This window comes from Corvus moneduloides, chromosome 5 (assembly GCF_009650955.1).
Source record: "Corvus moneduloides isolate bCorMon1 chromosome 5, bCorMon1.pri, whole genome shotgun sequence".
In the NCBI taxonomy this organism is placed as follows: domain Eukaryota; kingdom Metazoa; phylum Chordata; class Aves; order Passeriformes; family Corvidae; genus Corvus; species Corvus moneduloides.
In genome coordinates this window covers 30,124,397-30,148,830 of record NC_045480.1, presented here as the reverse complement: position 1 = coordinate 30,148,830, position 24,434 = coordinate 30,124,397, and the positions used below count along the sequence as shown (strand labels likewise).

General features: G+C 34.1%; 1 protein-coding gene across 1 annotated transcript in view; it reads right to left on the bottom strand.

The window, feature by feature from the left end:
- Window positions 1-24,434, bottom strand: part of MICU3 (mitochondrial calcium uptake family member 3) — a 54,039-nt gene that overhangs the window by 14,092 nt on the left and 15,513 nt on the right. The window contains exons 3-11 of the mRNA XM_032108572.1: window positions 23,525-23,556; window positions 22,657-22,735; window positions 19,263-19,310; window positions 17,835-17,917; window positions 12,820-12,891; window positions 11,458-11,496; window positions 8,994-9,089; window positions 3,795-3,895; window positions 2,246-2,417 (exon numbers count right to left, since the gene is read on the bottom strand). Of these exons, the coding sequence (XP_031964463.1) occupies window positions 2,246-2,417; window positions 3,795-3,895; window positions 8,994-9,089; window positions 11,458-11,496; window positions 12,820-12,891; window positions 17,835-17,917; window positions 19,263-19,310; window positions 22,657-22,735; window positions 23,525-23,556 (722 nt within the window). The remainder of the gene's footprint in view (window positions 1-2,245; window positions 2,418-3,794; window positions 3,896-8,993; window positions 9,090-11,457; window positions 11,497-12,819; window positions 12,892-17,834; window positions 17,918-19,262; window positions 19,311-22,656; window positions 22,736-23,524; window positions 23,557-24,434) is intronic.

Below are 24,434 nucleotides of genomic sequence, written 5' to 3'. Positions count from 1 at the left end.
TGCAGCATATCACTGTCATGAAGTAGAGAGCACATTTTATAATTTTCAAATTATAGTGTTATGGCAAGTGTAAAAAATGTGACAACATTTGAACAACATATGAACAACACCTCCATGGCAGTAAGAGGCAAAGTCTCATTCTCAAAAGCCTGTGGCCAGCATTAAGAGATGTCACAGGGATTTACTTTTTCCACTGTACTGACAGGACATTTACCAAGCCAATGATACAAAGTTATGAAAAACAGCAATGTCTTCTTTTACTTAATGGAGGTATAGCATATGGCATACAGATACATGGCACCAGTCCAGTGCCAGGACATTCCCAGAACACAGCATAAAAGTATATTTGTAAACAAGTGACAAAGCTTTCTACATGTAAGTTTTCCTTCACTGATGGTCCCACCAGAGACCAAGAAGAGGAAATTACAGTGGAATACTTGCTATGACATTGGAAGACCTAGAGATGAACTTCAAAGAATACTTTCTTGTGTTCAAAAAAAAATGTCTGTACTTATATTAACTTCACCTTTGACATTCAAAGTATTTCTCTATACCTACAACTGTCATTATTTTTCAGTTTCTCAGGTGATACTTACATGTGGATACTAAAAAGCTAGATGCAGAGGAATTTTCCAGCTTTCTGCAGCATCCTGGGAAGTTTTCCTTCCTCACGCAAGCTAGCAGAAAACAGTTTGAGGTTTTTGTAAACCAAGACTGTATCTAAAACCTGCTAACTTGTCCAGTTTTTGTTATGGTACATTGGAAGGTTGTTTTAAAATGGGTGTTGTGGAGTCTCAGCCAATCATTCTGGGGGTGGTTGATCAAGGGACCAATAATGTCATGTTACTCTGGCGACCTAAGGTATATAACCGGATTTATAATTAATTAAATGCCCCACTTTCTCCTGAACTTGAATCCTGTGTCATTCTTGCCATCCTCGGTACAACAGCTACACTTACATCATTGTTTTTATGCAAGACCTGAAGTGAGTGGCTTTGTTTTTTTAGATTTCCATCTGGAACCATGCAGTTGTAGCAGTTCTGTTGCACTGTCTTGGCTCTGAATATTGAAAGCTGCACAGACCTTTTATGGCAGTTTGATCTGAGCACCTCAGCAGCTAGACCAGGAACTTGGAAAGGGTGACTGAGCAGGAACTCTGATCCCAATCTTACTTCTTCATTTTACACCTAATCTGGTCAAAGAGATAGCCCTGCTTTCCCAGCTATATTTAACTCTCAGTGGCCCTAACTGCTGTAAAACCACAGGAAGAACCAGATAATCCAAATATCTGAACACAAAACTGTTGATTTTTTTGGAGTGTGCTTCTATCAGGTCAGTTGACTGATCTTACTTACTGTGAAGACTGAAATGACAATGTCATTTCTCAAATAAAGAAACCCCAAACAAACTGTTCAAACTGATTTATTACTTTTCTTTGCAAGCTCTGCTGTAAATGTTATTAAAGGATATAGCTATTGAAAGAGTTAGATTTCTAGGCTAGATTAATCTGATTTCCTTATGTAAACACAAACAGAAGAAGTATATCCAAAACATCCTTTGTTTGAAGGGCTGCTTTTAATGTTATCCTCTAGATTATCATTGATGCATAGTTGCTACTACATTTCTCTCAGATACACTTCTGACAACATATTTGTTGTTAAACAAATCAAGAACTATCTACCTCATGACCTTTACTATTTATAGTATATCTGTCTCTTCAGTCATTAAAAAACCCACACATCCAACAATAATTACAATCGATCTACTATTAAGACTATGAAACAATGAGATAAAATGTGATGTTATTTCTGAAGAGATGCTACTCCAGTGGCAGTGCAAAGAAGGAAGGACAGGGAAGGAGAGGAGAGGAGAGGAGAGGAGAGGAGAGGAGAGGAGAGGAGAGGAGAGGAGAGGAGAGGAGAGGAGAGGAGAGGAGAGGAGAAAGGGTTTTTTTAATAATTCAATGCTAGAATATTGTTCTTTTTAACGTCTTACGGTTTTTGCAATTTAACCTGTATTTTTATCTTCTATCTGAACTTCAACAATATTACTAGCTAAATCCTATGGAACATAATTCTATGCTATTTATTCTTCTACTTTTTATTCAGCAAGTAATCTGAAAAACCAGGGACACAGTTTATGATCAGAATAAAATCCTGGTGCTAAGTAATTCAGTCCAAGAAAGCTATGTTTTCATCTTAATGACACTGGGACTGCATGCTGTGGTCCACTGCTAAACAATTACCTTTTCTTCAGGAATACTGCAGCGCATGTTCTCCAGGTAACTTGATGTATTTTCCACATTTGTATACCTCAAGAGAATATGGGCAAAGTCTTCCTCACTGATGGTGTTCATCCCATTAGAGTAGGAAAGGAATTCTATCTCTAGAACCTCAGTTTGCAGGTTATCCATAAATCTAAAGCACAAACATAAACATGAAGAAATTGTCATACTTTATATTTCTACTATTCATGTCCTTAAAAGACTCATAGAATATGAGCCAAAAAATGTTACACAAATTAGTTCTCTTTTTGCAGCACTGATGGTAAATTTGGTAAATCCCTTATCTATATTGACATATTTTCTAGTCAATATAACAACACAATAATGAAACGTGTCAGTATGGATTAAAATTATTTGATAGTTACACTTCTAATCTAATTCCAGTTTGTGTTTGCCCAGTTTTCTTCTTCAGTGGGCCACAGATCTTTATTTGTATATGCTAAACTCAAAATTCCATCATGGTACTACATTTACTCCCAGAATTTATTCCCCATGTAGTTAGAGTTTGCAATTTAAGCTCACCTTTGTAAGAAGCCAAGTATGATGAGTGCTTGCAGTCTTACAATCTAACCCTTTTTTAAAAATACTTCACTGTTATGATATTTCTATAAACTCTTCCCAACTTAACAACCCATTTAGTATATTCTGGACACCAAATATAAAACCAGCTACCTATAAAAAGGAAATGTAACTTCCCTGATTCTGTGTGATGTCCTAGTCCTACAACCAAGGGTGAAATTAGCTCCCTGGTCACAGTAGTGCACTGGGAGCTCAAGTTCAGCTGATTGTCAACTACAACCCGTAGCATTCTAACTAGATGCCGTTTGAAAAACTACCTTCTTTGCTGCTTCCTACTTTGAACTTACATCATGATTTCACTTAATGATACAGTTGTTTATATTATGTAAAATACTGAATACTTTTCAGGACTTTTCATTTAAGCCAAACTATTTTGCAAACTTCTGATTGATTGGAATACACAGCTAAGTGATAATGATAAAGACAATAGGTATTGGGAGTATTTACTGAGGAAGCAAAAACTAAACGTATCTCTTTCAATTATACAGAAGCATACAGTTTTATGGTTCTGTTTTTATGGCACTCTCCCTGTATTTTAAAATTCTGTATTTACTGGCACAATAACTAAGCTAATAGCCAAATGTTTTTTAAAGCACTGACAAACAGTCATAAAAGATATAGATAATTCAAAATCAAGAAAGAAGTTCCTACCTACCAATGAGGACAGGGCTGGGGCATAACCTTTCCACCCCAAACTAACTAAACACACAAGTGCTAACAAAATTTGCAAAAGCAGCAGCATTGGAAGAGGACTTTTTACTGTCGGGCCACTTACTGTTTTATTTTGCTCTTTGTGTATATAACGCACACAAAGGGAACATAAACTATATAAACATACCTGCACAACCTATGTGTATAGTAATATAATACATATTAATTAGAACAGCTATACAAATATTTTTTAAAAGGAATTAATAAAGTTGAAACTGACCTATAAAAATCTTCGAAGTTCAGTTCAGCTTTTCCTTTCTTGCCAAAAAAGTGTACAAGCAGTGTAGTATCAGACAGTGAACTTGAAATATCATCAGCACGCTTAAATATTAGAATAAAAAAAGTTAAAGGCCACAATTGGATCAGATACAGAAGTATAATCTGAGAATGCCTATCATCATAATAGACTTTTCTATTAAAAGTTTGTGTTTTATGTTCGTAGTTGTAAAAAAGATTTTAGTGTTAAAATCCATTGCATTAATTTTAGCATGCATTTTTCACACAAAAATAGCACTAGCTGTTAATTGCATTTAGTAGAAAATAGTTAAACCAACAAAATAAGGTAATGGAAGCTGCAATGAAGCGGGAAAAGGCATGAAAAATAAAACAGAAACTTGTGAGAAAAAAAAATCCTTGTCAGTTAAGGTAAACCATAAACATAACTCCCTTTGTACACAATATCCTTTCCCTTCCACTATGAAACTACAAATAAATTAAAGGACATTAGTTCATATAATCTTATTTTATATTTCAAAAAGTAAGTATGGGATTGTGTTCCAAAACTACATTAGTTAAGTGTACTTTACATGATTCTTTTCTGTAAGTGGCAGATAACTACAGTTTAAATGTTATTGCCCAAACACATTTAAAACACCAGAATTGTGAAAGATTTTGAAATAATGAAGCAATATTTGGATTACTTCTCTCAAGAATGTTCCTCATCTACTGGGTTGTGGTCTCTGCACAGGACTGGAATCTCTGAATATGCATTAATACTTTTTCCTTAAAAAATAACAAAAGACTTTAAAGGCCAGAATTAGAAGAGAAAGCCAACTAATTTTGACCATTTGTAATAGCAAAAGTTGCAAACAGGAGTCCAAACAGAAGTAACTATTGTCTGTGTATAGTGACTGCATAACATTCCACTCTTTTTACTACATATCCATTGCCCTTAACTATTCTGTATATGCATTGATTTCACTTCTTTTAAAAAGAAGCTCTTGATACACTGAAGAGTTAGAAGAATAATTCAGTAATATAAGGCTCTTGAATAAGCCACGGCAGTCCAACATGACACTGTCCTCCTGGCATTAACATGCTTCTGCTAACATTGAAATTTAAAAAGTAATATATTTAGTCTTCTTACTGTACCTGCTTAGGGATTACCCCCTGTCTGAGCTCTCATTTTTCTTACAAAGACAAGACCTTATGAAAAGCAAAGAGTAGGAGAGCAGTCTCTGCTCTTCCTAGGCAAGCTACCACCCATTAGGATGTTTGCCTGCTGATTCTAGTGTTGCAGTACAAAACAAGGCACAGTACAGAAACCTAGCAAATATTTGGGAGATGTAACTACTAATTTATCAACATAATGATAGATTATAAACCTGTGGGATCTACCATAAGTATAGAAAACTGTTCATACAGCTCTGTAAATATCTACATGTATAAACCCGCAAGCCACACTCAGAGTCCTTTAAGTCTGACTCTGCTTCTTCACTGAAGAGGCTATAAATTTGTAACAGATAGAGAAATTCTAAGTGAAGAAACCAGGAAAAAATTTTGAACAATATGCAATAGTTCAACATTATGATAAACTGTGTACCATTTAAAAGCATTTCATATCTACATTCTCTAAAATATATTATATTATTTTCAAATTAACATACTGATTTGTGAAAAATGTAAAATGCAATATTCATCAAGAGTATTTGTGTATCAACAACAAGGGAAAACACAAGGCAGTAACAACACAAATGCCTTTCTTTCAACATCCAATCTAAAGAAATGAGAGAGACTTTTCTGTTCTTTAGTATAATCAGTTTAGGACTCTCAAGATTGTATTTCATGTACTCTAGCTTCCTCTTTATTCTCATATTCTTCTCCAGGGAGAAGTAAGATGACATAGTGTATATAGAGGTAGAGATATTTCATGCCCTTCAATTAAGACAGCTCTGCTCTTCAAGCGAGCAAACTAATTCAGAAAAGTAATCACTATTTGTCTTTTAATATTGTTATCCTCCTCTACAGGACACAATATACTGAAACGCAGATACCCTGATTTCTTATGTCTTTTAAGCAATTAAATCCCTAAGCACATTCATACAATTTCCCTCAAGTACACTGAAAAGATATCAAATGTTAAATTACAGCCTTTCATCTTGCAAAAACATTTCAAAACCTTAGACTTAGGTTGCATTCACCCATATCTAAAGAACCGTTTTAAAAAAAAATACAATCTGTAAGTCTTTTCACAATTCCCACTTGGTTGGCCTCACTAAATGAAAAAACCCTAAACAAAAACCTTACTACAGAAACTCAACCCAATATGCTTCTCTGCAGAACTGCAGGCAACTGAAAATGATTCCTGTGCTCCTTCTGCACTGATAGCATTAAATAAATTCTCCCTCTCATGCGGTAAAGGATAAAACCAGAAGCCTTAATCATTTAATGCTATAATTTATTTTTCATAACAAAATTAATTTTATTTATTACTTATTTTAGATCAGTGAAAATTAAATGACCTCACCTATTTCCATGTATACAAATATAAGCCTCAATTTTGATCTAATATATTCAAACAAGAATAAAATCCTGCTCATTTCTCTTTACCTTTACACTAACTGGAATACAAATGCAAGTGAAGAGACAAACTGAAGACAAGCGTTTCAATCACCTTATTGCCTTGCTGCATAATGGCAACAGCTTTTCTTTTCAATTTTCTAACCTGAAGTGCACAAAGTCTATTTATTTTGTATTGTGCAAAATTAATTTCAAGTTCTTGATTAACAAGGGTTGACTAAAAGTAGGTAATACTTATGAGCATTGATTCCACTTTTTTTATTTCCACATAAATGTTCCAATTATGATTTGATTTAGTAAGAGCTTTCTTACTGCTAATTCTTGATTTTTCCAACAGTGATAACTAACCTACTGATTTCCAGTTTTACTTAGTAATTTAAGAATAAACCCAAAAACTGAATTTAATGATAACTGCCATATTCCAACAGTCCAACAGGACAGTGTAATGGCGAAATTAGTAAGAACAGAAACAGTATTATACACTGTCTGAGAAAGAAACCAGTAGTGATAAATAACTTTTCTCTCCAAAGAGACCTTTTGATTCCCATAGCAACAAACCTTATTTACTCTCCTTTTCAACTTACATATAGCCTTCTCAAAAGCCTATAAAACAGCACAGACCCCAGTGTCACCTTGCTTTATGCCACTTTCTTACTACAAATAGCTATAGTATTATTCAGATGCAAGAGTACCTGGGAGAGATAAGAATAGGGATGAAAGCCAGCTGGCCCAAACCAAGCAAGATAAAAATAATTATGGTGAGAAGTGGGAAACTGAGAGGAGAAAATACAGAACATGACTCTTCTTCATGAAATGATTTAAAAGTGAGCAGACAGGCTTTTTATACACTTTACAGAGAATTTAAATCGCTGCTGAGTATAGCTGCTATTAAGCTTCCATTACATTGTAGTTACAGATATTAGTCGGAGGCATCGGATATTAAAAAACCTCTCTCTCTTCAAATTAAACATGTGTAGAGAGATTACCAAACTTAAGTCCATCTATATTTGGGACTGAATTCATGCCAGCTAACAGTACACTAAGATGGTATTTCATTCAGAAAACTCAAATGCCCCAAGCTTCTTAAATAATCAATGAAACGAGAAGCCTTCTCTCCCCTCTATGTCTCCTTACCTGACTAGACAAGAGCACTGATATTCTGGGTTTTAAAATTCAGTGGAATAAATTAGGATTAATAACTGGATTAACAATTCAGAAGCTCATCAATGTAGAAGCAAGAGAAGATAGGCTGGGTGTACTGCTTTATTGCAAGATTACTATGTATATGTTATTACTATTGCTGTAAATATTGTTATAAAACTCAGTTATGCAACACTACATTTTGTTTTGTTCAAGGGCAAATGAATACAAGCTCAGAGAAATACAGAAAATGTCTATTTAATACCTGGGAAATGTAGGTTCTACCTTAAGAGAAAAATCAAATACCTCATTTTGTTTTTTTAATTTTTAATTAAAATTTAAAAAAATTAATTTTTAATTAAAATTAAAAAAACCTAAAACTGAAGGCTATGACTGCATTTATAAACACAACCATGAGTAAGAAGATTAACACTAAAGAAGAAAAAGCCCTATGAAAATTAAGGAACAACAGACTGGTATAAAGAGACTAGGAGTAAATTTAGCCTGTAAATTAGAAATAAGTCCATCAAAGTCCTCAGGTTATTCAATAGCTTCTGCAGAGGAACAGCAGGGACAAAACACTAATTAATTTTAATATGAAGCACACATTGCTTACAAACCAAGGAAAAAGACTGTTTTACTCTGGAGGCCAGTTTTGGTTCCTTGTTCTTTTCTCATTATGATCCTGCTTAGGAAACATGGAACTCTGAGACCAGAGTGGGCAGTTGCTGTATGTCCTTTAATGCCACAACCAGCAGAGCAATCACTCTCAGTGTATGGAGCACAGAAAAGCCTAAATGACCTAGTTTTCTGACCCTCTGAAATGATCAATACAAAGAAATGTATGACTCAATTATCTAGAAGCAGATCATGAAACATTAATTATTAGAACTTAAAGAACTGTGGAAATTAATTTGACAGCTCAGTGGTATTTCTAGACTTCCATAATGGTTGTGTAATATTAAAAAAGACTGACCAATGTTTTGGTTACCTTAAAACATTCCTGTTTTTCTCCAATAATTAAAACAATCTTTGCATTATACTTTTTGTGAAGATAGGCTCTGATAATATACATAAAAAGCACATCAGGAATATAAAGATTAAAAGATAAAGGGCTACAACTCTCATTCAAGTTGTCATATCACTGGACCGAGCCTAAATGACAAAGGTTTCCTGAATTACTTCTCTTACTGTGAAATGCCATCACTATTAGTGTTAGAAAATGCTTCCTATAGTGAGGACTGAAGAGGACTACATCTCCCACATCTTTCAGAAGGTAACTTTGGTTTTTCTTGAAATTGACAACCTTCAATTATTGCACCGCACAGAACCAAATGCATCTGATCTGAGAACTTTCAGGTTTAAAACAAAAGAGTAATTAAAAGGAAAAGAAGAAACAAGGTTCATAAAACAGGAAAACAATCAGAACAGAATAAATAAAATACCAGTCTGTTTATGGACCAGAGAGGTTATTTTATACCTCTGCAAGGTCTGAAAAGAGGGCTTGGCTTGTGCTACGTCTCAAAGTATCCCAATAGCTTCTGGGGACAAGGTCCTCTCCTTCTGTTTTAAGAACCTGCAGTTTCAAGAAGCACAATTGTTTGAAAAACAAAGAACACCAGAACAACCATTTATAGACTTTAAAATCTTTTCTAACTGATCTTCAAAAGCAGGGCTTGGTTCTCTTGCTTCTAAACAGTGAAATTTTAACCAGTTACATGACACTTTGTCAATGAAAGGAACGCTGGTCTATTACAGGTATTTGCTTAATGCTCTTGGCTGCACCAAAAGTATCACCACACTCCACCTTCCGAAATAAAATCAATTCGCGAAAGTGTAAAGTGAAAATATTTACTAAAAGTACATATCAAAATAATCATTTAAACTCAGCATTTTGCCACTGTTATTTCTATCAATTCTGTTTTGCCCAAAAAGAAGTAATTTATATACTTATGCAATTAATTTTTTCATTTGTCAAAGCATAAATATCACCATACAATTAGTTATATAAATTTAATTTAATCTAATATTTATGATGACATCATTGCACCAAAAAAAAAAGGCAAAAAACAAGTCTAGGAAGTTCAACTTCAACTGTAACATACTTATCAGGAAAACAATATGCACGTCTGATGATCAAACTTACCTTGTCATGTGAATGAACACTTCATTCTTTCATGCATACAATTCTGTAATTATCTATTTTAAGTATTCACTGAATTTGTTTTCCTTACTGGAGTTACTTTAGTCAATTGAATTAGTACTTCTGGCACGCACATTTTATTTTCATTACATGCATCACATCATAGTTACCACGTTCTGGTTGGCATTTGGCCAGTGAAAGCACTCATGCAGTCCATGCCAAAGCAGTCTTAGACACAAATGCAGTATGCACCAGAACACGACTTGAAAGAATTAACCTATGCAAGTGAAAATACCTAAAATATTTAACATATTTTAAAAACATCACCATATGCTTTCTATGCCCTGTGGACCTCAACACTTCTAAAAAAATTAGAACTGATTTGTAAGATGAAGTGAGAAGGGCCTCATGCATAAAACAGCATGTTGGACTATCCCAGACATTTTAGGGTTGCATCTCCTTGGAAGCTGGGTATCTTCAACTCCTCAGGACATCAAGGGAAACAAAAGGCTGTTACACTTCTTATTTCAGTAGGAGAAATAGAACTCCAAAGTATCATATTTCGGGAAAGAGGGATTTTTGAATTCCTATACACCTGAGTTTCCTTTGCATGGAGATCTCCATTCAGATAGTAGGAAGGCAAAAAATATGGCACACACCTGGGCATTATCTTGATAAAGTGCTTGAACATGGCTGGAGTCCAGAAGATTTTTTCACTAAAGCTGAAAATTACATGAATAGAATACCTAACTAGTTTGGTTTCAGTTTGAAATAGGAGGCAGCATATGAATATGGCAATCACTGTCCAGCAAGTTTTGCTGCAGTAAAGCCTGATCTGTAATCTATTGAATCATAAGGCCTTGCATATTCTACTACATTTTTCTCACAACATTGCAGCATGCAAATCGTGTCAATTGCACATTTTAATTCAACAGACTTCCTTCCTGCATATTGCTCAAATTATAGGTGCCAACTTCGCAAGAAATAAATCTGTGCATTTCTGTGAATAATTATATAAAGAAACAAATTTTAAAATTGGAATTTCACTAGTCATCTAATTCTCCTGGATTCCATCCCCTCACTTTGAGTATCCCAATAATGCCACAACTAGATTAATTCTTCTATTTAAACATCAAATCAGTCTGTTTTTTAAAAACTGTTTTATTTCTGCCATGATCCAGAGATTAATCAGGTCATGATGAAGACATTAAAAACCTCAGAACATCTCTTGCTGCTTCTCTTTCCCACCCCTCGAAAATGACTGAAAAGAAGTTTACTGTCACCTAAGTAATACAGGGTCTATTTTCTGTAAAATCCTTTCCTAGTTCAGCACTGAAAGTTCTTATGTATTTGTTCTGTAAGTGAAGCATAAAAATAGGAAACCTCTCTTCAGGTTTCTTTTTTGGGGGGAATGAAGAGGTGAAGGATGCACTTGACTAATTATTCACACTATACACACGGAAACAAAGAGATGGATCAAATGACTCATGCAGGATGACTTAATTTACACACATTAATTAAAAATATGTCTATAATTTATTGAAATGTATTTTGTACTTTCCCTTAAAAATACCGTTTCCTCCATTTTATATAAATAGAGAGCAATCTTTCCTCCTGATAGGCTTGCATGTTCAAAAGGCATGCAACAATCTTTTATGCAAATCAAGATTCCTCACAATTTTACTCATTAACAGAAATAATTTACTTAATTAAAAAGATAAATACAATAAATTTTCTCATAGTGTATTATTTCATCTCGCTGGTGAAGACTGCATCAATTGAAAATAATCAGAGTACATACACTGTTAGTAGAAGTATGATATCCATAAAGTTGAAGACGCTGCATGGGCCAAGCCAAGTATCACATGTCAGAATGAAGACAAAAGAAGGGGGAAAAAAAGACAACAGAATTGGTTAAGACAAGCAAACCTTTACTTTATATATTATTAGTCTTTTTGTTTGTTTTCAAAATGACAGTGAACAAAAAAATGGTTTCTTTTCAATCTTACTCTTGAAATTTTCAAAGAGAAGTACAGATTTTTAGAGATTACCCTCACGACTTACATGCCATTTTGCAATCTTTAAATTTTCGAAAGCTCTTCCTTTAGATGTAGGTTTCCTTTGTTCAAAATAAACTGTCTATGAGAGATTCAACCACTGATCTACAGTTTGGAAAAGCTGAGCAGGATAGGTCTCTCTGGGTGGGAGGGAAGAAAAAAAATCCTTTTTTTTCCTCAGGGAAGGTTTAAAGAGTATTAGTTCTTGAAAATCATTCTTCCTGTGGTTTCAAGGACAAAGAACTGAGACCAAGCATTGATGTTGGCAAAAGTATAATGGACACCATGACAAGTTCTGCTTATATGTCATAATGTTTCTTATAATAAGGAGTTTTTTCCATAAATATGCAAATTGCAAATGAACATGGGGTTTTTTTCTGCTGTGGGCTTGACAGAGATTTGTCCCTGATACTTACTTTTCCAACAGTAAAATATGTATCTGCTACTGCTGCCATCCTTCAGAAAAACCACCAGAGACTCATTTATTTCTGACTTACCTTTCTTATCCTCACATGAAATGCAAATTTGTCATTATGTGAGTACCCAATATTCTGTGAAAATCTCTTCAGATTATTATATTTTTCATTGGTCATAAGCATAATTGAATAAGAAATTATATTTGAATATAAAATCTAAGTTCAGTTGTAACATTTCACACTTGATTTTAAAACTACTGTGTTGATAACAAGCAGCAGGATCAGTAGGTCTACATAAACAGCTTCAGTTAGTTCTGAAAGCAAGTGTATAGCTAGGTCTTCCCACTGAGACCTCTCACTGTTATAGACAGTAACACTGGGTCATTACTACTCCCTTTTCCCTAGATTTCTAAGCTCCAAGAGGAATCAATGCTACTATCATAACATGTACTACAGTATTTAAACACTATTTTTTCCTTTATATAAACCACTTACTCTTTTTTTTTTCCCAGTAACTGCAGTTCAGGCTAAATATTGCTTTGTTCTGCATATAAAGTTATGCATATAATTTTAACAATATGAATTTAGTGTTTAAAAAAAGTGATCAGTGAAATATATACACACATAATTTTGTCCTACATCAAAAAAAGCAAACAAACTACCAGACACAACTTTTCTGATTTTACTTACCAGCATTGCACGTTTTTTTTCATCTCCTCTCTTTTCTCTCTTCTCATTTTTTTTCCTGAAGATCTCTTGGAGCTAAAAACCAAACCATTTTGTTCATATTTAGTGTTCAGCCTGTTTTCACATGCATAACAATATCCTTCATCATAAGGAACATTAAAAACAGTATTAAAATGCAGTTCTTTACTGAAATATCAGAGTTTCAATGAGGCTTTATTGCTCATACTTAGCCTTTATGTTCCTTCTGTGACTTAAACCATGACACAGAAAGGGAAAAAGGAAATGTTTTCTCTCCACAAAGTAAGGGTAACAGTTCTACTTCGGAGCACAATATTAAGAACGTCCTATTTACCCAATCTGGCCAATATAAAAAGGGGAAGTTCCACCCTTTTTCACCACCTCAAGGCACATCCTTTCTTGTCAGGTTCTAATTAGTATCTGTGTGGTTATGTAGTCAGCAGGATCAATCTTTTCTTCATATTAGTTTCCAACCTGATCAGTTCTTACTCCTGCTGGCACGAGGGAGGGGTAGAAACACCTGGTGGGGGTGAAACATTCCCCTTCAGCAGCAACAAACTACTACTCAAGAGTAATTTATCAAGTACCCTTTCTTTTCAAGTCTGTTCAAAGAATACCTTCAGGTCTTGTAAAATACCCCTCTCACAACTATCTCAACATGAAGAGCTTTAAACGTGACTTCTGAGCAAACCTCAAATACAAGCTTTCAAACATACAGATTCTTAAGCACACTTATTTTTGTAATGTCTTCAGAGTAAGAACTGGATTGTACTTATCTTTCTTTGCAAGTTCCTGTTTTATTTAGATATTTTTATTCATAGTAATATCAATTAATGTTTCCAAACCATTAGAAAAAGGTATCACAGTGTTTTGTAAGAGAGAGCAGTATTAACTATGATACCATCTAGATCTCTACCAGAACTTCAGCTTTTAAAAAACTGAATGTGAAAATATTGTACTGTCACGTGTAGCATTTATTATCCTCTAAGTGGGCTGGAAAAGGAATAAACCCTGATCTGAGAAATTTGCCCTATCTAGAATATGGTATTTTCAGAAGCAAACACCTTGGCATACAGACACAATTGTGGCACTCCTTTCAAAGGCCCAATTTTACCTACCAGAAGTCTGGTAAAACCTGATACTGTAATGGCATGTACACAGAGCTCCACAAGGACTGGAATGTGAAACAATAAAGTGTGTATGATAAATTTTGGAAGGAAATTTTCCAAACTAAATTTCAGGATATCTTTATTTCAGTGAAGGCAGATGACTAAGACAAAGGGATCAGTAAGCTTTAATGCAGGGGTATGACAACCCTGAAATGAAAGAATTCAGTGGTTAGTGATAAAGCAGCAAAGACATTTATAAAAAACATTTTATGAATTTCCAAAACTGACTACCGAGTTCTGGAATTTCCTGTAAGGCAAATACAGACCAGAATATTTTGTGAGTCACAATACCTTTTTTTGAGTATGGGATCAATTTACAGACCTTGGTATATTTTTTCTAATTTTTTTGCAAACCTACAGGCACAAGTTACTGTAACTTATGCCGACATGGAAAGAGTCATGATAGGATACAGCACTACACAGTTTGCAACCCAGAACAATGCAAAGAAAAAAGTTACATGAACAGAGAGAAACAGAAACAAAATCCCTTGTGAAAAGTAAAGTGACAAGCCATCAAGCAGGAGAGAAGAGTAGCAGTAATTGAAAAACTAAAAAAGAGCAGTAAAAAGCAAGGCATCCTTGGATTTATTTCCCTTGCCACAGAGGCAAAAGGAGTAGGATTCTGTTGCATGCATTATGAAAGCACTTGCTAAACTTCTGGAAATGGATCTTTTGTTCAGAAAGAGTGCTATAGGATACCAGTGAGTAAAAAAGTGAATGCAAAAAGGATCTAGGAGTACTTTCATAGGAACATTGTCTGAAACAGGATAATGAGTTTGACTGCTGAAGGCAGCAAAAACAAGATCTCCAGTAACAAGGCAACACAATCCTTCTGTTCCCTGACCTCACCCCTGTGACATAAGCAAAGAGGAAAGCACAAACACTGTGGAATTCATTTACAAAAACAATACAGCTGTTATTAGAAAAATTAAGTATTTCTCAACTCTTCACTACACATATGTTTTCCTCAAGAATCACATAATACGTGATCCCTAAACAAAGCTCTTTAAAGTCTCTTTATTTGCAAAACTGAATAGTACTTAATACCAATTTTGTGATAGCTGCCTGTAATTAATGGATAAATACTTTGCAGATGTTGGGGTAGTTCAAATGGCAACTTTTCAACAGTCTCCTGCTTCCAGGCACACAGGATATGATACATCATATTCAGGCAAGGTGAGTAAAGATGCCAAATGTATGTTCTGGGGCCAGTTCTATCACAGCTGCAGTATCACTGAATCAACTTCTATTTTCATATTTACTTTTATTACACAAAAATCTATCTACCTATTTTAGTTCTTTTCACTTCAGATCTAACATTCTGACTTAAGGATTCTGATCTAATTTTTGAAGTATCACTGACACCTAATAAAGCAGAGTTGCACTCAAGTTTAATCTATACAAATTTGTTAAATACAATCACAGGTGGAGGACAGTATATCTAATGTTTGAAAATTTTATTTTCTTTCTTTTATCCACCAAGTCTGCTAACAGAAGAAGAAGGAGAAACTTTAGCTAGAGATCATGACAGAGAACAAATACATAGCAGGACATGAAGAAGACTATAAAAGCATGCTTAGAAAGAAAGATGCAATATCCATAGTTAAATATTGTCCTTGCTTCCCATTTTACATGCTTATTTTATTTCATTTTTAGCATCAGTTTCTGAAAGACAAAGCCTCTTGCTTCAATTTCCTCCCGTTTAGCTGTAGTAATGGAAGCCCTTTTTTCTTTTAAGAACAAACTTGTCAGTCTATTCCACCACATTCTGTTTAACTGAATCATGAAAGGTACTTGCTTTTTTTCTTCTTCCCCTATTTTCCTTTTGCTAATTAATCCAATGTTTGCTCCTCCAACTGGAGGAGATGCTTATTAAGAATTAGCACATACAAGGATGTGTACATTCAATAATAGAATACAGAAAAATGACCAGCATGCCACAATTTGCAAGTGGTGTCACTTTCCAAAATAAATTTGGAATTTAAGCAGACACCTGTTCTGCTTAAGCCATGTCACCAGAAAAAGGTCCCAGACCTCAGATCTCACTTCCCTGAAGGAGAATTGAGGGAAGTTCAGTATATAGAGGAGAGTTTCTTCCATACTTCTATTTTCTTAAGGTTAGCATAGTTTATTTGAATCAATTAAGAAACCACACACAGGAAATAAGGCAGTCTTTATTTTAAATAAATTGGGCTCTGACACTTAATTAAATACATTCCAAGTGTGTTTCATTCTTTGTATTTTGTTCCATCTTTTTCAGTAAGGTACTGGGCTTTTTCTCATGTGTACTTACTGTATTTATTTATAAGCTCAACTACACAAAAACGTATGAAGATAAAATGTATGTCTTTTACACAAATATCTTTTTTTCAACATCTGATTCAATTCTTGTAACTCTTTTATTATACTGTCTGTTCAGTAGAAAATGAAGGTCTTGCGTAGTCTTCAGAAAGCTTGTCTACACCACTAACCACAACATTTTAAATGTTAATTTCTAAAGAAATGTCAAAACCTATGTTCACGACTATAACTGAGTGCTTCAGTGTAATCCCAGACAGCTGCTGCCTATTGACACTAACAATTTCTAGATCTCTGGTTTATGGTGCACTTTTTTTAACATAAAGCCACATAGTCACTGTACACTCAGAAGCCCTAACTTTGAGTGGTCAATTTTCTGCCTTTCTCTTTTTTTTTTAAATGATCAAACACTGACATCACTTAGAATGGCATTAATTATTCTTCCCATTTCTTTTGAAATCAGAAAATAAATTAAATGAATATAAATCGCAAATAGCCCTCTTAGTGCAAAGATCATTTTCCTGAACTTGGTGGATCCTACTACCTGAAAACTTATGAAGTATTCAAATTTTAAGATGCAATTATCAGATTTATCATGATAAAAAGGAATATATAGTGGATGATTTAAGATTTTCAAAGATTTTCCCTCAAGTGCCAAATTATTCTTCATTTTCAAATCTCAACATGTGAATTTCTCTTTCAAAGTCTGGGCTTTTAACTGTTTAAATTTCTAACCCCCCAAAAATAAACTCCTCTTAAATAATTAATAAGATGAATTTACAGAACTGCTGTTTCCAAGCCATCAACAGAGTAAAGCTCTAATTTGAAAAATACTGTCATTCAAATTAGTAGTGTAACAAAACCTTGGATACAACCAAACTACTGCCAAGATATCTACTTCTAGATATCCTGCCAACTGCTCCAAAGCCTGTGGAAATCATTCAGGTCAAAGTCAATTTCACTTTTGAGAATATTCTCCTTAAAGAGAACTCACTGAACCCCAGCTTAGCAAATTGCTTCAGCATATGGATTTATGGGCTGAAGTAGATATATGCACGGTATGTTTTATTTCATTACAAATCTTGTCCAAAACAGATGATAGTGTCACATTATGTCAGTCAATTATTTTCAGGTCACTTGCGATTATCAGGAAAATGAATGGCAAAGTGAGGTGGTCTCCCAGCAAAAGGTTCTTTTACAAGTCCTTTAATCGTTAGAGTAATTAAATAACTCTCCTAGCCATGAAAACATTTCTATTACTTTAACAGCCTGTCTGTGACTACAGTAGCAATTAAAAAGATCTGGAATAAAAATTAGAATAAAGCTTCAAAAATAATTACATACAACACTCCTGTGTACTCTAAGAAGGAGCTTCTGTTTTCAGTTTATATTATAATAACTATTTATTTTAAATGAGGCAAATAAACAACTACATTCAGTGAAGAATAGCTAGCAATGTAGATAGTATTCTCATGACTACTGACATCATCACATTAATTTCAAGATTACATCAAAAACTGCAAATATACATACCACTAAGAATTCCTTTTTGTCCACCATTTCATTGCCATCAGTATCGAACATGTTGAAAGCAATTCTAAAACCTGCATGTGGCTCTGCCAAAAAAAGGCCAAACATTCAATTATTTATTTCCTTGGAAAGAAAGCAAGTGCAATACTCTAAGAAATTATTTGGTGTCCCTGCATAAAAGCCAGACCCCCAACTAATTTAAGTCAGGGTATTTGTGTACACAGTAAATGCAAATCATAACATCTGTAAAACAGTATAACCCATGTTATTCAAACAGAAGGCATGCTCACAAAAGTAGAAACAGAACATGAAATATCCAAGAATAATATCTCATAAAAGAGTGTTAGTTAATAGTAGAGTCCATTTTATGTTACAAACACAGATATGAAGAAAAGAAATTTTCTAAGAAAACACAGTGTTCTAAAAGACACTTTAAAAGATTTTGAAAAAGAGGATGCAACTTCTGGTCAAAATAAATGTCATGCTGAAAGACACCCAGCATTTTCTTGTTTACATCCTTAGAGCCATTGAAATTTGAAATCAGATTAAAATTTTAAATTATTTCTGAAACATGGCAACTTTGAAGGTAACTTTAAGTAAAGCCTTTAGGCAACATTTTGGGGATACCCAGTGGTTTGCAGTATGAATGAATTACGGCCAAAAGTTCATTCCGATAACAAAGAAATAATAGACAAATGTCCACTGATCCCATAGTGGAAGATACTAAGTGTTCAGAGTCAAGTTCCAGCTCTGATTCATAAAAGGAATCCAGTTCATGTCCAAAAAAACCCCCCACTAATGAAACCAATAGAAATTGTTTCATTACATACAAGTGAAAGACAAGTAAAATCCTTTGCTTCTTCCCAGAAAGCTCCTCTTAAAACATAAAAGTCTGCATCAGGCTTATTTTACTCTGAGTTATTCTACTTCAGTTTTATGGGTGATAGAAGAATAATTACTCAATTTTGTTAGTGTTTTCTGACACAAATACTTTGTATTTTACCATTGACTCTTTGATGTTATCCATTATCCACTAATTGGTGAAACAAATCAGTAACAATGTGTATATTTCTCTTCTCCCTATATAAATTGTCCCTTACGAACTTCAGCAAATTTAGCTACAAATTTTGTAGGAATTTCAAACAAGAAAATAAATTTAAGCTCTTGACTGGGGTTTAGCTGGAGCGTATGGCACAGCTTCCTCAACAGTCACTAAAAGGTATTCTAGATAATAATGAATTTAAATAAAGCATTTATTTAAAGCATTTATTAAAGCATTTATTTACACAAGATTCCAGAAGGGCAAAAGAGGTTCAGATGGATGGTGTAGTTTTCTATATGCAGGGAGGGGAAGTGTAATTTAACACACAACACATTCAGAGCTTTGAAACTCTAAGGAATCTTTTAGACTTTCTCTCCAAAAATACTTACTTGTTAAAATACATAAGAGGAATAAATATTCTGTGTAAGATATCACACCTGAAGACAAAAAAAAAAAAAAAAAGTTATGCCATGTTAGTTTCACCTTATCTTCACATCCTAAACTTGAAAACATTAAATCCATATATAAGGAGAATTTTTGTACATGTGCATATGCATATTAATACTTGTATGCATGTAACTATTCAACCTGGTCAATAAGTTATTTGTCTACAATATTAATCTATGGTTTGGGGCTTTTTTGGGGGGTTTGTATTTTAGTATTTCAGGGAAGGAGTACATTAAACATGGCAAATAAAACAACAGTCAATGGAGCATGGCTCATTAAACAAAATCTGGCTAGACTCTTAAAAGCTAATATAAATGATTTATTCAATTTTCTTTCCAAAAACCCCACCAGTAATTCATGATAATACTCTTTAACAGTATGAAAACATTTACTTTGAGAACATTAATAGGGCTTCCTCCTGATACACACCATTTGAACACAGTTCTTGACTTTAATATGTGCTTTGTAAATGCATGTCTTACATTACCTTAAAACTTTATCTCATGTGTTTTTGCAAGATTACAAAAGGGAACCACACTGTGGAACGGCACTGCCTCTTCTCTTCAGAAATTATTAAGGCAAAATTTAAATTGGAGCTGAAGTCAGTACCCAAATAGTATGTCTGGTACCATAAGTTGTACTTGTGCTTTCTAGCTCTGGAGCAAGGGGTACAGAGACAACCTTGCAGAATGTCCAGAGCAGCAATGAAGAGAAGTGTCTCACAGTTCAGTAAGAACTGAAAACAATGGCTTGCAGCTCTCCCAAAAGCCCTTAGCTCCAACAATCTTTGAGGCTCAACTAGGAAAACTTGTTCCTGATTTCTAACAAATTGGTTTTGTCTGTCCTCCAAAACAAGGAGTGTTAAGTCAGTCCACAATATTAGATTATTTCAAAAGCATGAAAAAAAAAAAGTATTTAGATGCCTGAGAGTAAAGATGTCTATCAGCTAGGATTTTCAAAAGTTGCTGGCTGTCTCCTTGATTTCAGTCCAAGTCAGGTGCAAAAGTTTTTCCAGAAACAGCCACATCTTTGGATGTTTAAATATCTTTAAAATCTGACTTAACTGAATATGTGACGAACTATGTAAACAGTCATCTGATTTTTTTTGCACTGAGAAACCTGTACAATTAAAACTCAAAACATTGTATCATTCATGTGGATTTTACTTCCATATCCCATCTTTTGATCCAAGAGCAAATTTAAATCTTCAGAACCAGGATTTTATTACTGCTAGTAGATCTACTTAGGAAAGTTCCTAAGAATTTTTTAATACCACCTACTCTTTTCCTCAATTTACACATTACTGAAGATTAGCAATGTTTAAATACAGGCATTTAAGTAACACATGCTCTATGCTTTATCTTCTTGATTTTATACAGCAGCTTGCTGAAATTAAGTTTTCAAAGGCCTGCTTGAATCTGTTTGGACAAGCATCTATCAAGAAATCAGATACCTCAAAGGTTCTCATTCAGTGATGGAAAACATTCTTTAATAGCCAGTCAATAAATGTAAATATATATTTTTGGTTTCTTGACGGCACCTTCTTTGTTGTAAAACAGGAAGAAAGTGCAGTTGTCAAGCAGTCCATCACAGGTATGAAGAACGCAATATAAACGGCCTTGAAAGCCTTCTCTCCTTTTGTTTGTACTGGCATATTGTAGTTGCAGACAGATAGTTATGGTTGATTGCTCTGAGTGTTATGGGAGAGGGGCTCTGAAATGATGATTGAAGGGAAAGAAAAACTTACACTAAGATCAGAAAGAAGAGCAGGAGGGCACTCAAGGGTAAAACATAATAAAAACTTAAGGTCAATGGGATAAATCTGAGTGCCTCAGCTGAATTATATAAATCCATGGCAAAATAAATGGACATAGGCTTTTGCTACTTGCTTCGTATGTGCATGTTTTAAAAAAAATGAGTAAGAAACAGAAAAACAAAGACTAAATTATAACTAAGGAGACCTGAATTCTATTTCCATTTCTTTCACCAGTTTAAGTAATCAGTCATAACACCCATCATATTTACTAGTATTATCTATAAAACTGGACAACAGAACTCACTTTTTCATAAAACATGCTGAAAAGATATCCAAGTGCTAAAGCAAATTACTAATTTTACCATCTTATTTTAGGACAGTTTGAGTCCTACCAATTCCATCAACTTCTGTAGAACTTCACTGGCAGAAAACTGGAGTAAGATACGCATGACTGCACATTTTGCAGACATTTTATTACAGACTTAATAAGCAACACCTAGATATATTTTTTAAATCTGATAATGTATGGATTTAACAGATTCTGAAGCTGAATTTTTATGCAATTAATATTTCAAAAGTTAACTCTTCTGCCTATATAGAAACTAGCCTAGAGCAAAGAAGTACATTGAAATACAATGCAAAGATGTGGCAATTTCTGCCTCTCTGGAGTCCTGACTGCAGACTCAGAAAAAAAAAGTGAGTGCCTCCATGCACTAGAGAGCCTCCTTTGAGAGTAGGTCCATACTACTTACCCCTTTAATAAATTTGAGCTGCATTTGAATTATATTAATCAATTACATGCACACATTTGATTGGAATTCTGTTGCTTGCGTGCTTATTTTAAACATCCATAAAGCATCTTTCTTTTATCACAAGTACTTGTGCCTGCTTTTAAAAATACTTCAAATGTGCCACCAGACCTTTGCCATTTTGAATATAAGCAAAGAAATATACAGATTCTTTATTATAAATAGCTTTTAAATGTCTGTAAAGCCATCCTTGTTTTATTTCCCTATGTTTTTTTGTTTTGAAGCAATAGAGCTTATTAAGAAAGAAAAAAATACAACAGACGAGACCAGGAGTGATTCTCCACTTACCAACAGTGAGTTTTAAGTGCTATCAAAGCCCTCATCTGCAGAGTTTCAAGGAATATATATAACATTTCTGAAACTCTCCTTGTGTTGTGTACTAAATGCTTATTCAGTGATCAAAGATACCACTAGTGTATTTAGAAATAATCACATTATTGAACCTATTGGAAAGAAGTAAAGAGATATTGTTTCTTTACTGGAATATTCTGTCTATAGTCCAGAGATCATTCATGGCAACAAACTGAACCTGAAATATTCAAACATCAGCTTAACAAAACTCAGAGTCCCCAGTCACTTACAGAGGCTAGTTGTAAGATGGCATCATTAAAACACTGTAGACACTACATGGAACTTTTCCATGCTGTAAAATGCAGAAAGCAACAGCAAGCCCTTTTTTATTTTTGAAAATGTGACTCAGATTAAAGTACATCATCACAAAAAAAAATAGAGTGATAATTTGGTTCAGGAAAATAAATTCTCCTCAATCACCTTTCTCATTAAGATTACGGAAAAGTTTGGATGATCCTTTCCAAACTGGTGGTGTCTCCATAAGGATCTGATTCAGTTCCTAAAAAATAAGGTTTAAAAAATGTAAAAGCATATATTTCAGTATTTAATGAAGTAGTTAACAGATTATGATTAAATTCTAGGATATCAATATAAAAGACAAGGAACTGCATGCAAATCTACCAGTTAATTTAACTTCAGTTACCCAATGATTTTGGAAGTACTCAAGCACTCCATAAATTTTTGCACACATGATTATTGCAAGAATTACTCATCTGAATGAATACTAAGTGGTTGCTGAGCTGGAGAGAGACATGCAATGTATTTGTGGCTGAAATAACTCACCGGTGCTCATATTGACTGAAGCCAAGGATAAGTCCCCCTGGATTTCAGTAAGGTTTTCATACAAAATTCGAGCAACTGCTCTTTTAAAACACTTGACCTGAACTAAAGCGAACTTCATCCATGAATATGAATGTACTTAAAATACAGGGAATAAGACAGAGTTCTTTTGCAGTTATACAAATGTAAAAAAAAAAAAAGTAAGAGGCACTTAAACACCACAAAAGGGAGAGAGTGGCGTAAGTACTTCAGGCAGTTTTGGAAACACCTTGACACTAAGAAATGTAGTCAGATATGGACTGAGGGAGAAACTGACAGATGCTTGAGAAAGCCAGTAAATCCAACAAAACAGGCACAGCTGCTAAAGTATCTGAGATTCTGGATTCAGCTGAGTCTGAAGTGACAAAAATAAAGGAACTAAACTCTCCTGCACCTCTACATTTGAATCACAAACGAAATCAATTAACAAAATGTATGGTTGTAAGACCACACAGGAATTACGGCCCACCTGCTTTGAAAGGGATCGCCACTTTTTAGCATCTGCAACAAAAGAAGAAGTTATGAATGCACAGAATTTAGTTATGCCAATGTGGTGTCATAAAAATTGGACTGCAGCTATACTGTGTTTTCTAGGCAAAGAATTATTTGCCTCAGTTCATGATTGTAATTGTCTTTATATTATTAAAAAAACATTTAACTTAATACATACCTGAAGTCCTAACTTTAAAGAAACAATTCAGATGTATAGTTTTTAATCCAACTTTGCTTCAATGCAGGAAAAGACTTTCAACCTCCAAAATACATCCTTAGAACATTTAACAGGAAATAGAGGGCATTCATGCTAACTCATGGTATCAATATTCTGAATTTATTATTTAGTAGCAGTAGTATTAAAATGGAGATTGTAAGGAGACCTGGATTATGATCCTTGCTTCACTGACTACTCATACTTTTTAAAGCAAATACAGAAAAAAAGCTCTTGAAACTACACCAAGTGCTAAGACACCCTTCATCCCTTCTTACTAACTCAGATTTGTGCTTCCTTTTCCAGCCTCTGTCAGGCTCAATTCTTTGTGAGTTATAATTGAACAAGAGTTGTTCATAATCATTCAAGAATTCAAAATGTGAGGTTTGTGATCACCCTCTCAAGACAAATATTTGTACAGATTCAATATTAAGATAAGGCACTGTGAATATCAGAATTCACAAAGGTCCAGACAGTAGCATTTTATGTGGTCAAATCCATAACTTTTTGTGTGTAAAGGCTTCTTTTTATAGAGCAATGTGTAATCAGAAATCCTTCTCTCATAATGAACTCCATGCTTCCTTAAATAATTAAAACAATATTGAAGCTACTCACTATGGTCTTTCATTAATTCATGGTTAGAAAATGACTGAAATTTTAATTTTACATCTTG